This window comes from Meles meles, chromosome X, assembly GCF_922984935.1.
Source record: "Meles meles chromosome X, mMelMel3.1 paternal haplotype, whole genome shotgun sequence".
In the NCBI taxonomy this organism is placed as follows: domain Eukaryota; kingdom Metazoa; phylum Chordata; class Mammalia; order Carnivora; family Mustelidae; genus Meles; species Meles meles.
In genome coordinates, this window is record NC_060087.1 from 17,822,081 (window position 1) to 17,834,392 (window position 12,312).

The 12,312-nt window shown below is 40.5% G+C and overlaps 1 protein-coding gene across 4 annotated transcripts in view; it reads left to right on the forward strand.

The window, feature by feature from the left end:
• Nucleotides 1–309: 309 nt before the first annotated feature.
• The window catches only part of MBTPS2 (membrane bound transcription factor peptidase, site 2), a 40,843-nt gene continuing 28,840 nt past the window's right edge, over nucleotides 310–12,312 (forward strand). For all 4 annotated transcript variants that reach the window (XM_045995530.1, XM_045995529.1, XM_045995531.1 and 1 more), the window contains exons 1-3: nucleotides 310–460; nucleotides 3,797–3,945; nucleotides 7,134–7,377. In XM_045995530.1, coding sequence (XP_045851486.1) covers nucleotides 386–460; nucleotides 3,797–3,945; nucleotides 7,134–7,377 — 468 coding nt within the window. In that variant the 5' untranslated portion in view covers nucleotides 310–385. The remainder of the gene's footprint in view (nucleotides 461–3,796; nucleotides 3,946–7,133; nucleotides 7,378–12,312) is intronic.

A 12,312-nucleotide genomic window follows, 5' to 3' on the forward strand; every position in this document is an offset into this window, starting at 1 on the left:
ACACGACCCCAAACTCTCACTGGCTTAAAAGGAAGAGCAAACCCCGGACCAGAACCGGAGAGAATACAGAGCCAACAGCAGGGAGGGCCAGAACCTAAGAAATCGCTAGAGGGCTGGGCGCTGGTGCCGAGCAGACGCACCCACCTCGGTTCCGGGGTGTGCCACGAAAATAAGCCTCCGCTCCCTTTTCCGGTGCGCACATGGCTGGCTGTGTGCTTTCCGGAAGGGTCCGGGGGGAAACGTGGCCACCGGGAGAAAGGAACCGGTGACAGTTTGGTTCCCGCGCGGATGCTGGGGCTGTAGGCGTCGCGCTTTCGGCTCGTTGCGGCTCACCGGGAGGAGGACGCCCGGGCTCGCTTATCCCTCCGCTGCCTCCGCTACTGCCATGATTCCAGTGTCGCTGGTGGTAGTGGTGGTGGGCGGCTGGACTGCCGTCTACCTGACCGACTTGGTACTGAAGGTGAGGGCCTCGGGCCTAAAGCCCAAGCCCGCGGTTTCCAGGGCCGGGCGCAAGGCCCGAGGCCTTTTCCCCGGCTCGCGCCTCCCGGGCTGGAAGCCGCGGAGCCAGTACCCACGTGCGCCTTTCCGCGTGGCGCCCGGGCCCCGTGGAGTAAATAAAACACGGCGGACCGCGGGAGGGGTGTGGCGGTCTGCGCAGCTGCCGAAGTCGTATTGCGAGGCGGTGCAGGCCCCGCAGCCTTCGGTTCCTGCCAGGGAGGCGTCAGTAGTGGGCTAGGGAGGGCCTGGGCTTTGCCAGACCCCGCGGCAGTGCACCTGGGAGGAAAATAAAAAGTCCGCCTAGGAAAGGCATTGTTCTCCCTCATTGTCTTTAAGGCCACGACCCTCCAAAGACTGTGGTACTGGAATGAATCTAAATCAAGTTGCGATTTAGACCAGCGGTCTCAAACTTTAAAATGTATACAATCATTTGGGGTTCCTGTTAAAAATCGCTTTCTGAGTCAACAGGTTTGGGGTGGGGCCTAAGAGTCTGCATTTGTAAGCAGTTCCCAGGTGTTAGCGGTGTTATTAGTCTTTAACCCGTACTTCAAAGTAGCATACCCCGGTAATAAGGATTTAAACAACTAGTTTCTGACTACTCCAATTCTAATTTGCACCCGCTTTTTCACACTACCCTCCTTCCCCACCCCACACGTACAGCCCCGGTGCACGGTCCACTGTTTTGCTATTTGGGAAGGGTAACAGAAATTAAGCACACTTGCCTGACCACATGTTTCAAGCAACCTTTGAAACGGAATAGTCAGGGGCGCGAGGGGGGGAGGTAACAATAAAGTCATTACAATATACAGATTTTATTCCATAGTACCTTTCTTAAGTGTTTAATAAAACCTTCATGTTACGAATACCGTTCTAAATAGAATGTTAGAGTTTAGGATTGTGTGTTTTAGGTGTAACAGTAAAATGAAATGATACTTGTGCTTCTTTCTTGGATTTAAACTTGCAAAGTGAATAGGTTTTACAGTAGAGTCCTTAGAGCAAGGGCTGGGTTCAGCCACTTCCCACCCTTTGTGACCTTGGCCAAATTACTCTCTATCGCTGGGTTTCTTCATCTTCAAAATGGAGTTAATAATAGTGAGGATCTTCTGAGATTGTAGAGAGAATTACATTAATTCGTGCACATAAGGCTTTGCACTCAATCTGAAATTCAAGGACCAGCAGCACTTGCTTTATCTGGGAACTCGTCAGAAATGTAGAATCTCGACCTACAGAATCAGAATCTGTATTTACAAGATCCTTAGGCGCTTCCTCTGCAAGTACTTGGCATAGTGTTTAGCATGTCCTAGCAATAGGGGCCACTGCTTCTTTAAACAGGGATTCTGTTGTTTAGAAAAAACAAAGCCACGTGATTTCTTCATGTTGCATATGTGACAAAAATCCAAAATAAAAAGAACTTTTCAAACCTCTACAGTCTCTGGTCAAGTGTGTGAGGTGATCAAGTTACTTCACTTTCAGTAATAACCCCTAGGTCCCCAACAGAGCACTACCCCTTGAGCAAAAAACCTAACTCTCACTCAGAATATCTGCCTGGGGAATGGAGAGACCTCAAGTTCAGGAGTCTGCGCACCTTCAGCTCCTCTGCTTCCAGCTAGATCTGCTGTTCAACGGTCGGTTCTTTTCGGATTTCCTCAGTAGACACATACTGAAGGAGTGTGTCGCTCTACTTTCCCAAGTCCTGGAAAACAAGCAAGTTTTAAAAAACGTCACCTGAAGACTGAGAACAGAGAACATTACGGATCCAAAGGCAAACAGATACCTGTATTCGGTTAGGTCATTTCTTATGACTGATAGGGCTGAGGTATCCTTCTAGAGGCAAATTTCTCAAATGGATGAGCATCAGTATGACAAAATACTTAACTTACTGTAACTGAGGAGTAATAGGGGTCAGTGTCAGGATATATAAAACAACCTTGTGTTATTCGAAATCTTACATTACTCAAGGACTTCAGACTTCCCTAAAGATAAAACTCTTATTAGGCTATGTATAAGCAGATCCCCTCAACCCTGAAAAAATGTAAGTTACAAGACCCAAGATGGCTTTACGTAGGTTTTGTACTTTTATATGATCAAAGGCAGCCTAATTTCTTAGGGTTGTTGCTCATAAGAGGATAGAAAGCACTGATTCGAACCCTGATTCCAACTAACTTGTTCCCTGTGTTGGATTGGTTGGGGGTCTTCTTAAATTATAATACAAGATCTCTTTTTGTTGTGACAAGGCTTCTAGAACTCTGCTGTCCAGTGTGGTAGCCACAAACTACATGCGGTCATGGAGCATCTGAAATGGCACTCGTTCAAATTAACATTTGCAATAACACTGACATTGGATTCAAAGACTTACGGACAAATAAGTAGATGGAATGTAAAGTATTTCAGTAGTTTGTTTTATTTATTACATGTTGAAATGATAATATCTTAGATATTTTTAGTTTAAAAATACATTTAAATTAATCTGCTTCTGTTTGTGTTTTAAAATTCAAAAATTTAAAATTACATATCTGGCTTGCATTTGTGGCTCATATTTCTATTGGATAATGCTCCTCTAAGCAGAGTTCAGCAAACTTTTTCTGTAAAGGGCCACATCATATGTATTTTAGGCTTTGCGAGCCACATAGCATCTCTGTTACATATTCTTGTTTTTTTGTTGTCTTTTTTTTTTTTAACAATCCCTTGAAAATGTAAAAACCACCCTTAGCTCACAGGCTATACAAAAAACAGGCTGTATTATGGGGCCTTGGCTGTCTCAGTCATAGTACATGTGACTTGATCTCAGGGTTCGTGAGTTCGAGCCCCACACTGAGCATAGAGTTTACTTGAAAAGAAAAGAAAAACAGGTTGTGGACCACATGTAGCCCCTGGGCCATAGTTTGCCAGACCCCGACCTCAACAGACCAGCTAGTCTGAGACCTTTAATATCCTGAAGAATAAATATAAAGCTTTTTTTTTAATTTTTTTAAATGATTATTTATTTATTTATTTGACAGACGGAGGTCATAAGTAGGCAGAGAGGCAGGCAGAGACAGAGAGAGAGGGAAGCAGGCTCCCTGCTGAGCAGAGAGCCCAATGCGGGGCTCGATCCCAGGACCCTGAGACCATGACCTGAGCCGAAGGCAGAGGCTTTAACCCACTGAGCCACCCAGGCGCCCCTAAATATAAAGCTTTTAATTTATAAGTATTTGGACAGTCAGTATCTTACTTTCCTATAGAAAAGACTTTTGGTTTTCTGAAACTTCATACATGTTCTTCAAAACTGAGTGATATGGAACTTTTCTTTCTCTCCTAGTCATCCGTGTATTTTAAACATTCCTATGAAGACTGGCTGGAAAACAACGGACTGAGCATCTCCCCTTTTCACATAAGATGGCAAACTGCTGTTTTCAATCGTGCCTTTTACAGTTGGGGACGGCGGAAAGCAAGGATGCTTTACCAGTGGTATTCTTCATTTTCTTTTTTTGGCTTAAATCAGTCATTATAATCATGAGAAATGCTTGTTAAATGAACTATTTCCATTATTTTCCAATCTACTGAGTTTTAAAATGTCAGCAGTATAAAACTTTCCTGGTTTTATATGAACTTAGGAGATTACATCATTGTACTTTTGCATACATCAAAAATCAAGGTTCTGTATCTTGATCTGGGTGGTAGATACATGGGTACACATGTAAAAATTCTGTGAGCTGTGTATTTGAGACTTGGGTACTTTACTGTGTAAGTTATACACTACTAGAAATGCAAAAATGAAGAAGAGAAAGGCAAAAAAGCACTTTCCATCAGGAAACTAATTCTGTAGAATTCTGTCCCCTGTCATCACACATAGAAACGAAGGTCCTAGGAGTCATAGGATGTCCCAAAGTCTGCAGGCTTTTTCCTATACTTCTTTTGTGATCCCCCTCCAGGGGAATGATGTTTAAAATATGTCACAACCAGTAAGGCATATACACACACCAATTGGGAAAATGGCCAGCCAGATTGTAGCAGCAGGGTTTTAAAGTCCCCTGGCCATGCCAGGCATACCCCTTTATTTTAACAAATTTCTTCAATCAAGGAATATATAGTGTTTATTGTTAAGAGGTTTATAAAGATCTCTTGGACACCTTAGAGACTGACAGGTCTTATAAGTTGGCAGAATTTCTAGTGTGGGCATAGGAGGCCTTTGTCTAAATTCCTTTTTACTAGAAATTTAGCTCCAACTAGAATAGAGCTAAATGTAAAAAATCATTAAAAAGCAAAAAATGCAATAGCAGATCAAACAAGATAGAAAGAAGAAAATAATAAAGAGCAGAAATCAGTGCAATAAAAATTATACAGAAAGAAAAATCAGCAAAGCCCAAGTGTTGGTTCTTTGAAAAGATTGATAAAACCAATAAACCCCTTCCATAATTATCAAGAAAAGAAAACACAGGTAACTAAAAATCAGAATTGAATGTTTAGTATCAAAAAGATAAAAAGTAGCAGGCATTAGCTAGGATGCAGAGAAAAGGGAACCCTAGTGCACTGTTGTTGGTAATATAAATGGTGCAACCGCTGTGGAAAACAATATGGAGGTTTGTCAAAAAGAATGAACTAAAATACCACCAAATGGTAGCTACACTTGTAGTGAACACAGCATAATATATAAACTTGTTGAATCGCTGTATTGTACACTGAAACTAATGTAACATTGTACGCCAACTATACTTAAATTAAAAAAAAAATTTAAAGAATACCATATGATCCAGTAATTTCACTACTGGATATTTACCCAAAGGAAACAAAAATACTAATTCAAAAAGATAGATGCACTCCTGTGTTTACTGGAGCATTATTTACAATAACTGTGATGTAGAAGTAGCCCAGGTGTCCATCAGTAGATGAATGGAGGGGCGCCTGGGTGTCCTAGTTAGTTAAGTGTCTGACTCTTGGTTTCAGCTCAGGTCGTGATCGCAGGGTTGTGAGTTCGAGCCTTGTGTCAGGCTGTGCACTGGGTGTGGAGCCTGCTTAATAAGACTCTGTCTCTCCTCCTTCTGCTTCTCTCCACCCCCTTACCTTTACCCCCCCCCCCCAAAAAAAAAATAAAAAATAATAAAAACTTTTTTAAAAAGATGAATGGAGGGGCTACTCGGTAGCTTAGTCAGTTGATCATCCTACTGTTGGTTCCGGCCCAGGTCGTGATCTCATCGATGGTGGGATCAAGCCCTGTGTCAGGTTCTGCACTTGGCAGGGAGTCTGCTCGAGGCTTCTTTCCTTTTGCCTGTCCCGCCACTCACTTTCTCGTTCTCTCTCTCTCTCTCTCATAAATAAATACATCTTTTTAAAGAAAGATGAATGGATAAAGAGGATGTGGTATATATACATAATGGAATATTAGCCACAAAAAAGAATGAGATCTTGCCATTTGCAACAACATGGGTGGACCTAGAGGGTATTATTCCAAGTTAGGGAAAGACAAATAGTATATGATTCCACTTATATGTGGAATGCAAAAACAAAAGTACAGCCAGACAAAAACTAAGCAGACTCTTAAATACAGAGAACAAACTGTTAGTTGCCACACAGGAGGTAGGCAGGGGAATGGCTGAAATTGAGGATTGAGAGGTGCAGATTTTCAGTTACAAAATAAGTCACAGAGATGAAAAGTACAGCATAGGGAATATAGTCAATAATAATGAAATGATACTGTATGGTGACTACACTTAGCATGATGAGTATTAAATATTGTATAGAATCAATATGTTGTATAACTGAAACTAATACAGTATTATGTTAATTGCATTTCACTTTAAAAAAAATCAGAATTGAGAAAAAGGCACATTACTGCCTATTCCACAGACTTTTTAAAAAATGAAACTTGTGAACAATTCTATGCCTATAAATTTGATAATTTAGATGAAACAGACAAGTTCCTTGAAAAACTTATAAAAAGTTAGAAAATATAATAGATTATTCCCAATTATAGAAGGGTAATTTGTAGTTATTAAAACAGTAGAGGGAAACTTGTTCAATTTTTACCATGTTAATATTTAAGCTCATCACAAAATATAGCTAAAATAAAATGCAAACAAAAGAATTGGTAGAGGAAAAAAGATATGAATGTCTACAATGTCAAAAGAGCTTTCATAATTATGTGAGAACAAGATCAAAACAATTCTTTGTAAACGGGCAAAAGACAGGAGAGGAAAGAAGCTTTTTATTGGGAAGAGTATTCAGCCTCTTCAGTTATGAGGGAATTAAAAATTATTACAGTTTCTTGGAGAGATCCATGCTTGTGCTTCAGTCACATACCTAAAATTCAGGTAAGAAAACGAGGCAGGGGCACCTGGGTGGCTCAGTGGGTTAAGCCGCTGCCTTCGGCTCAGGTCATGATCTCAGGGTCCTGGGATCGAGTCCCGCATCAGGCTCTCTGCTCAGCAGTGAGCCTGCTTCCCTCTCTCTCTCTCTGCCTGCTTCTCTGTCTACTTGTGATCTCTCTCTGTCAAATAAATAAATAAAATCTTAAAAAAAAAAAGAAAAGAAAACGAGGCAGATGTAGTGAACTTTTTAGCCATTATTTTGAAGCTGTAAAATGTGGCTTGTCGATTAATTTGTTAACCCGTGAATTATATGGGATTGTATGTTTATGTGATTTTGTTTCACCCCAACAGGTTCAATTTTGGAATGGTGTTTGGTGTAATTGCCATGTTCAGCTCTTTTTTTCTCCTCGGGAAAACGCTGATGCAGACTTTGGCGCAAATGATGGCTGACTCTCCCTCTTCTTACTCTTCTTCCTCTTCTTCCTCTTCCTCTTCTTCTTCCTCCTCTTCTTCTGCTTCTTCCTCTTCATCTTCCTCTTCATCCTCTTCCTCCTCTTCCTCCTCACTTCACAATGAGCAAGTGCTCCAAGTTGTGGTAAGTACCTTGTTTTTGCTTTTTAAATTTATTGCAACACAAATATAAGGTATTTTTTCTAGCTAGCATAACTCCTCTCCATATTATAAATATGGAAATAGATGAAAAGTCTCATGATTTCTCGAACTGCCTACTTAAACAAAAATATTAATAGGGGGGCACCTGGGTGGCTCAGTGGGTTAAGCCTTGCCTTCAGCTCAGGTCATGATCTCAGGGTCCTGGGATCGAGCCCCACATCGGGCTCTCTGTTCCGCGGGGAGCCTGCTTCCTCCTCTCTCTCTGCCTGCCTCTCTGCCTAGTTGTGATTTCTCTCTGTCAAAAAAATAAATAAAAATCTTAAAAATATATATACTGATAGGAATCTCGCAAGGATTTGTTGGAATATGTGGTAGCAGTAGTAGTGGTGGTAGCAGGAGTGATGCAACAAATGCACCAGCATCAAGACTGTCAGCAGTTACACAGATACTTGATTTAATTCATGCTGTCTTCTTGAGGTCTTAAATGACTGTTTCTATCAAGAAATGAGCTGTCCTATTTAAGATCTCTATACTGAATAAATAAATTGCATTTTAGCCCTCTCCTCTTCATGGCTTTCAGACTCTAACCAGTAATATCCTTTTATTTAAAGATAAAAGACCTTGAATGGTCACTGTGATTTCCTGATGGGAAGAATACGCTGAATATTACTCCTTTGACGATAAGCTATTTATAATGATTCTCACTTGAAAGCACACGTATAAACCTATATACCTTACTGATCCATGTCTCCAGAGTGTGGAAGGGTGCTTTACCACTGAGTAACTTTTATTTCAGACTTTTTACATTTATGTTTTTATTTCCAGGACTCATGGGTATTATGTTCTTTTTTTTTTTTTCAAAGATTTTATTTATTTATTTGACAGAGAGAGATCTCAAGTAGACAGAGAGGTAGGCAGAGAGAGAGAGAGGGAAGCAGGCTCGCTGCTGAGCAGAGAGCCCGATGCGGCACTCGATCCCAAGACCCTGAGATCATGACCTGAGCCGAAGGCAGCGTCTTAACCCACTGAGCCACCCAGGCGCCTGGGTGTTATGTTCTTTATCATGCTTTTATTAATGGAATAGACTATTTAAGAGCTAGTTACCAATTTTTTTAACTCTTCTTTTTGTGGTTTCTACTAGGCTGGGCCACTATGGGTAGATTTAGAAGTCATTTTTGGAGAATGATAATGAATCTCACCTATGGTCATAGCTCTTTTTTAGAGGTTCAAAGGATTTGCTAGGTGAGGCCTCAGAAGAGATTATTTATTTCTTCAACATTTCCTGAATGTAATCTGCCTAGTGGCCCTATGCTGAGTCCTGCTTACATGGGGAACAAAATCCAGTCCTAGCACTCATGGAGCTTTTAGTCTAGAGGGACAGCTGCTGTGATTGTGCTACAGTTCCCAGAGTACCAGGTACTATGGTACAGAGAAAATGCATGCTGAGATGTCCCTGGCACTGGGAAGAGAGGAGAGGAGACCTTCAAGGGAAGGATGAGAAAAGTCCCCATAGCCTCTAAGGAAAGATGGCAATTGAGATCCCGGTAACAGAGAGAAACATATTTGCCTATTTAAGATCTCTATACCATATAAATAAATTGCATTTTAACCCTATGTAAAGTGTTCCCCATTAGGGAGGGGGGAATAGTAGAATAATAATAAAACCTAGGTATATACAGTGCTTCCTGTGTGAGGTTTTTGTGCCCATTTTATTCTTTTTTTTTTTCTATTTTAATTCTTATAACAATCTAGAGATAAGTATCTCATCACAGATGAGAAAACCAAGAAAGACAGATGTTAAGCCACTTACTTGCCTGTAGTCACAGCTTGTAAATGGTGGACCCACCACTGACCTCAGAGCCATTACGCTCTACTCCCTAAAGAAAGACCAGTAATTCTTCAAGGAACTAGAAAGTAATTTTCACCTATGTCTAGGTGGTATATGGTGTATGGCATATGGTATAGAAGATAAGATGGGAAATACAGATAGGGCCTGGGTTATGAAAGACCATTCTAAGAAGTTTTTATTTTAGGGGGCATCTGGCTGGCTCAGTGAGGCTAGAGTCATCCCTAAACTCTCAGGCTACACAATTGGTTGTTGTTTGCTAAAGAAGAGGATAGTAGAAAAAGAAGCAGGTTGAGAGGAAATGTGATCATTCACCTGTCTGCCTGCTAGAATTAGAATGACAAAGTGTTATTATTATTTCTTCTTTCTGCTTCTCAGTTTATTCATAGAGTTCACAAAAATACTGACTGTTAGGAGAGTCATGCTGCGGAACCATGAAAAAGTCAGCTGTCCTCTGTAGTCCACTGTGCGTATTTATGTATACATTTAAGAATGTTAGGTCTCCTGGTTTTGGTAAGAGTTCTTGTAGCTCAGAGAATGTACTTCTGTTTACATTATAATTCCCTACAGCCTCATTCAGTATTAATTCCCAAAAACCTGGCACTGTGTGTCATTGAGAGATCAGAATTTTGGTACATCTAATACCCTGTGTGATCATGGCCAAGACAGATGGGCATTCACATACTGTTGCCAGCAAATAAGACCTACCATCTGTTAGTATAGTCACACACTCAAATCCTTATCTCATCATTACATCCATAAAATAATAAAGCGAAAGGGGTGCCTGGGTGGCTCAATTGGTTAAGCATCCAACTCTTGATTTTGACTCAGGTCATGATCTCAGGGTTATGAGATCAAGCCCTGTGTCAGGCTGCGCACTCAGCATGGAGTCTGCTTGTGCTTTCTCTCTCCCTCTTCCTCTGTCCCTCCCCCTGCTCGTGCTCGAACGCTCTCTCTCTCTCTCTCTCTCTCTCTCTCATGCACACACTCTGAAATAAACGAAATCATTTAAAAACAACAATAAAGCAAAGGAACTAATGTCCCATTGAATCAAGCCTACTAATGTATTTGAAATGAAGGTAAAATAAGATAGATACTTTGTGATATAGAGAGAATGTATAAGAATTAATCTTGGGATGCCTGGGTGGCTCAGTGGGTTAAGCTTCTGCCTTCCGCTCAGATCATGATCTCAGGGTCCTGGGATCGAGCCCCGCATCGGGCTCCCTGCTCAGCAGGGAGCCTGCTTCCCCTTCCCTCTCTCTGCCTGCCTCTCTGCCTACTTGTGATCCCTCTCTGTCAAATAAATAAATAAATAAATAAATCTTTAAAAAATTTAATCTTAAGTATGTAAATTTAGAAGAGAAGTCAGAGAAAAGGAAACTAGTGATCTGAACAGGCAGAAGACCCCTGACAACATGGAAACAGAGCAGGCATGAGGAAGAGCATACCCTGATATTCTTAGAAAGAGTTGCTTAGTAGGGGCTGAGTAAAGAGAATTTCAGATAATGAGCATCATGAAAATACTCATTTTTTTAACCATTTATGTCCACATCTAGGATTCTAGTTTTAAGGAAACACTTCCAAATATGCAAAAAAAGTATTCTTCAAAATCTTACCTTAACATTATTTATTATTATGAAGAATTAGACACAGCCACAGTATATAATTGAGGAATATTTAAGTTATGGGATTTTCATACAGTGAAATATTATACATACATTAAAAATGAAGGTTATGAAACTAGTTTCATAACTAGGGAAAGACACTTGGAATTAATGAATTTAGAAAGTGATCCAAGCGGGGTGCCTGGGTGGCTCAGTGGGTTAAGCCTCTGCCTTCGGCTCGGGTCATGATCTCAGGGTCCTGGGATCGAGCCCCACGTCAGGCTCTCTGCTTGGCAGGGAGCCTGCTTTTCTCTCTCTATGCTTGCCTCTCTGCCTGCTTGTGATCTCTGTCTGTCAAATAAAATCTTTAAAAAAAAAAAGAAAGAAAGTGATCCAAGCAACATGGTTTGAATCTCCTCTTCAGTCACTAAAGGAGACTTAAAAGTGAAGCTCCTCTGTGCACAAAAGTAAATTTCAATTGAATTAGAATTGAAACAAAATCATAAGAAATCAAAAGATAAAAAACGGGCTCTGCTATATGAACACAGAATTAGGATGACATAAGCATAACACTAATGGCACAAACCATGAATATTGATAGATTTGATATAAAAATTTTTATATATCAAAAAACTAAAAGTAAAAAATCAGAAGAACTTGGGAATGCATCTGTGATATGTATTACAGAGGACTGATCATTGACACTCGAAGTGATCTTCCACAGCAATAAGAACAAAAGAACACTGTAGGAGAAAAAAATAGTAAGTCATGAGTAGACTACTCACAAAAGACCTGTCAGTGGTCAGAAGCAGGGGGAAAACTGAGCTTTAATAATCATCAAAGAAATATAAATCAAACAATGAGATACTTTTTGTATCCCTCAAATTGCAGATTTGAAAGACTTGAATAATACAAGTTTGCCCAAGGTTATGGAAGGGTCTGCTTCTGGAGAACAGTTTGATATGTATCAAAGTCTTTTAAATTTTGTGTAATGATAGCATTTATTACCCACATAATATTAAACATGGGGCAAGGATTCTTTTTTTTTTTTTTAGATTTTATGTATTCATTTGACAGAGAGAGAGATCACAAGTAGGGCTCCCTGCTGAGAGAGAGCCTAATGTGGGGCTTGATCCCAGGACCCTGGGATCATGACCTGAGCCAAAGGCAGAGGCTTAACCCACTGAGCCACCCAGGCACCCCAAGGATTCTTACTTTATCCTCAGAATTACCCTTTATGTAAGTGTGGTTATGTCCATTTTAATAGTGAAGAAATTGCAATGTTGGGGGTAATAATCCAGACTTCCTTAAGGTCACTTTAGCTAGTTAGAGATGGATCCAAAATGTCAAACCCAAGCGACATGTCCCAGAACCCGAACCAACCATGCTTGTCTAAGAATTTATTCACCCAAAATATTTGAATATATGTGCCCAAATATGTTCATCACAATATTTATAAGAGGAGAAA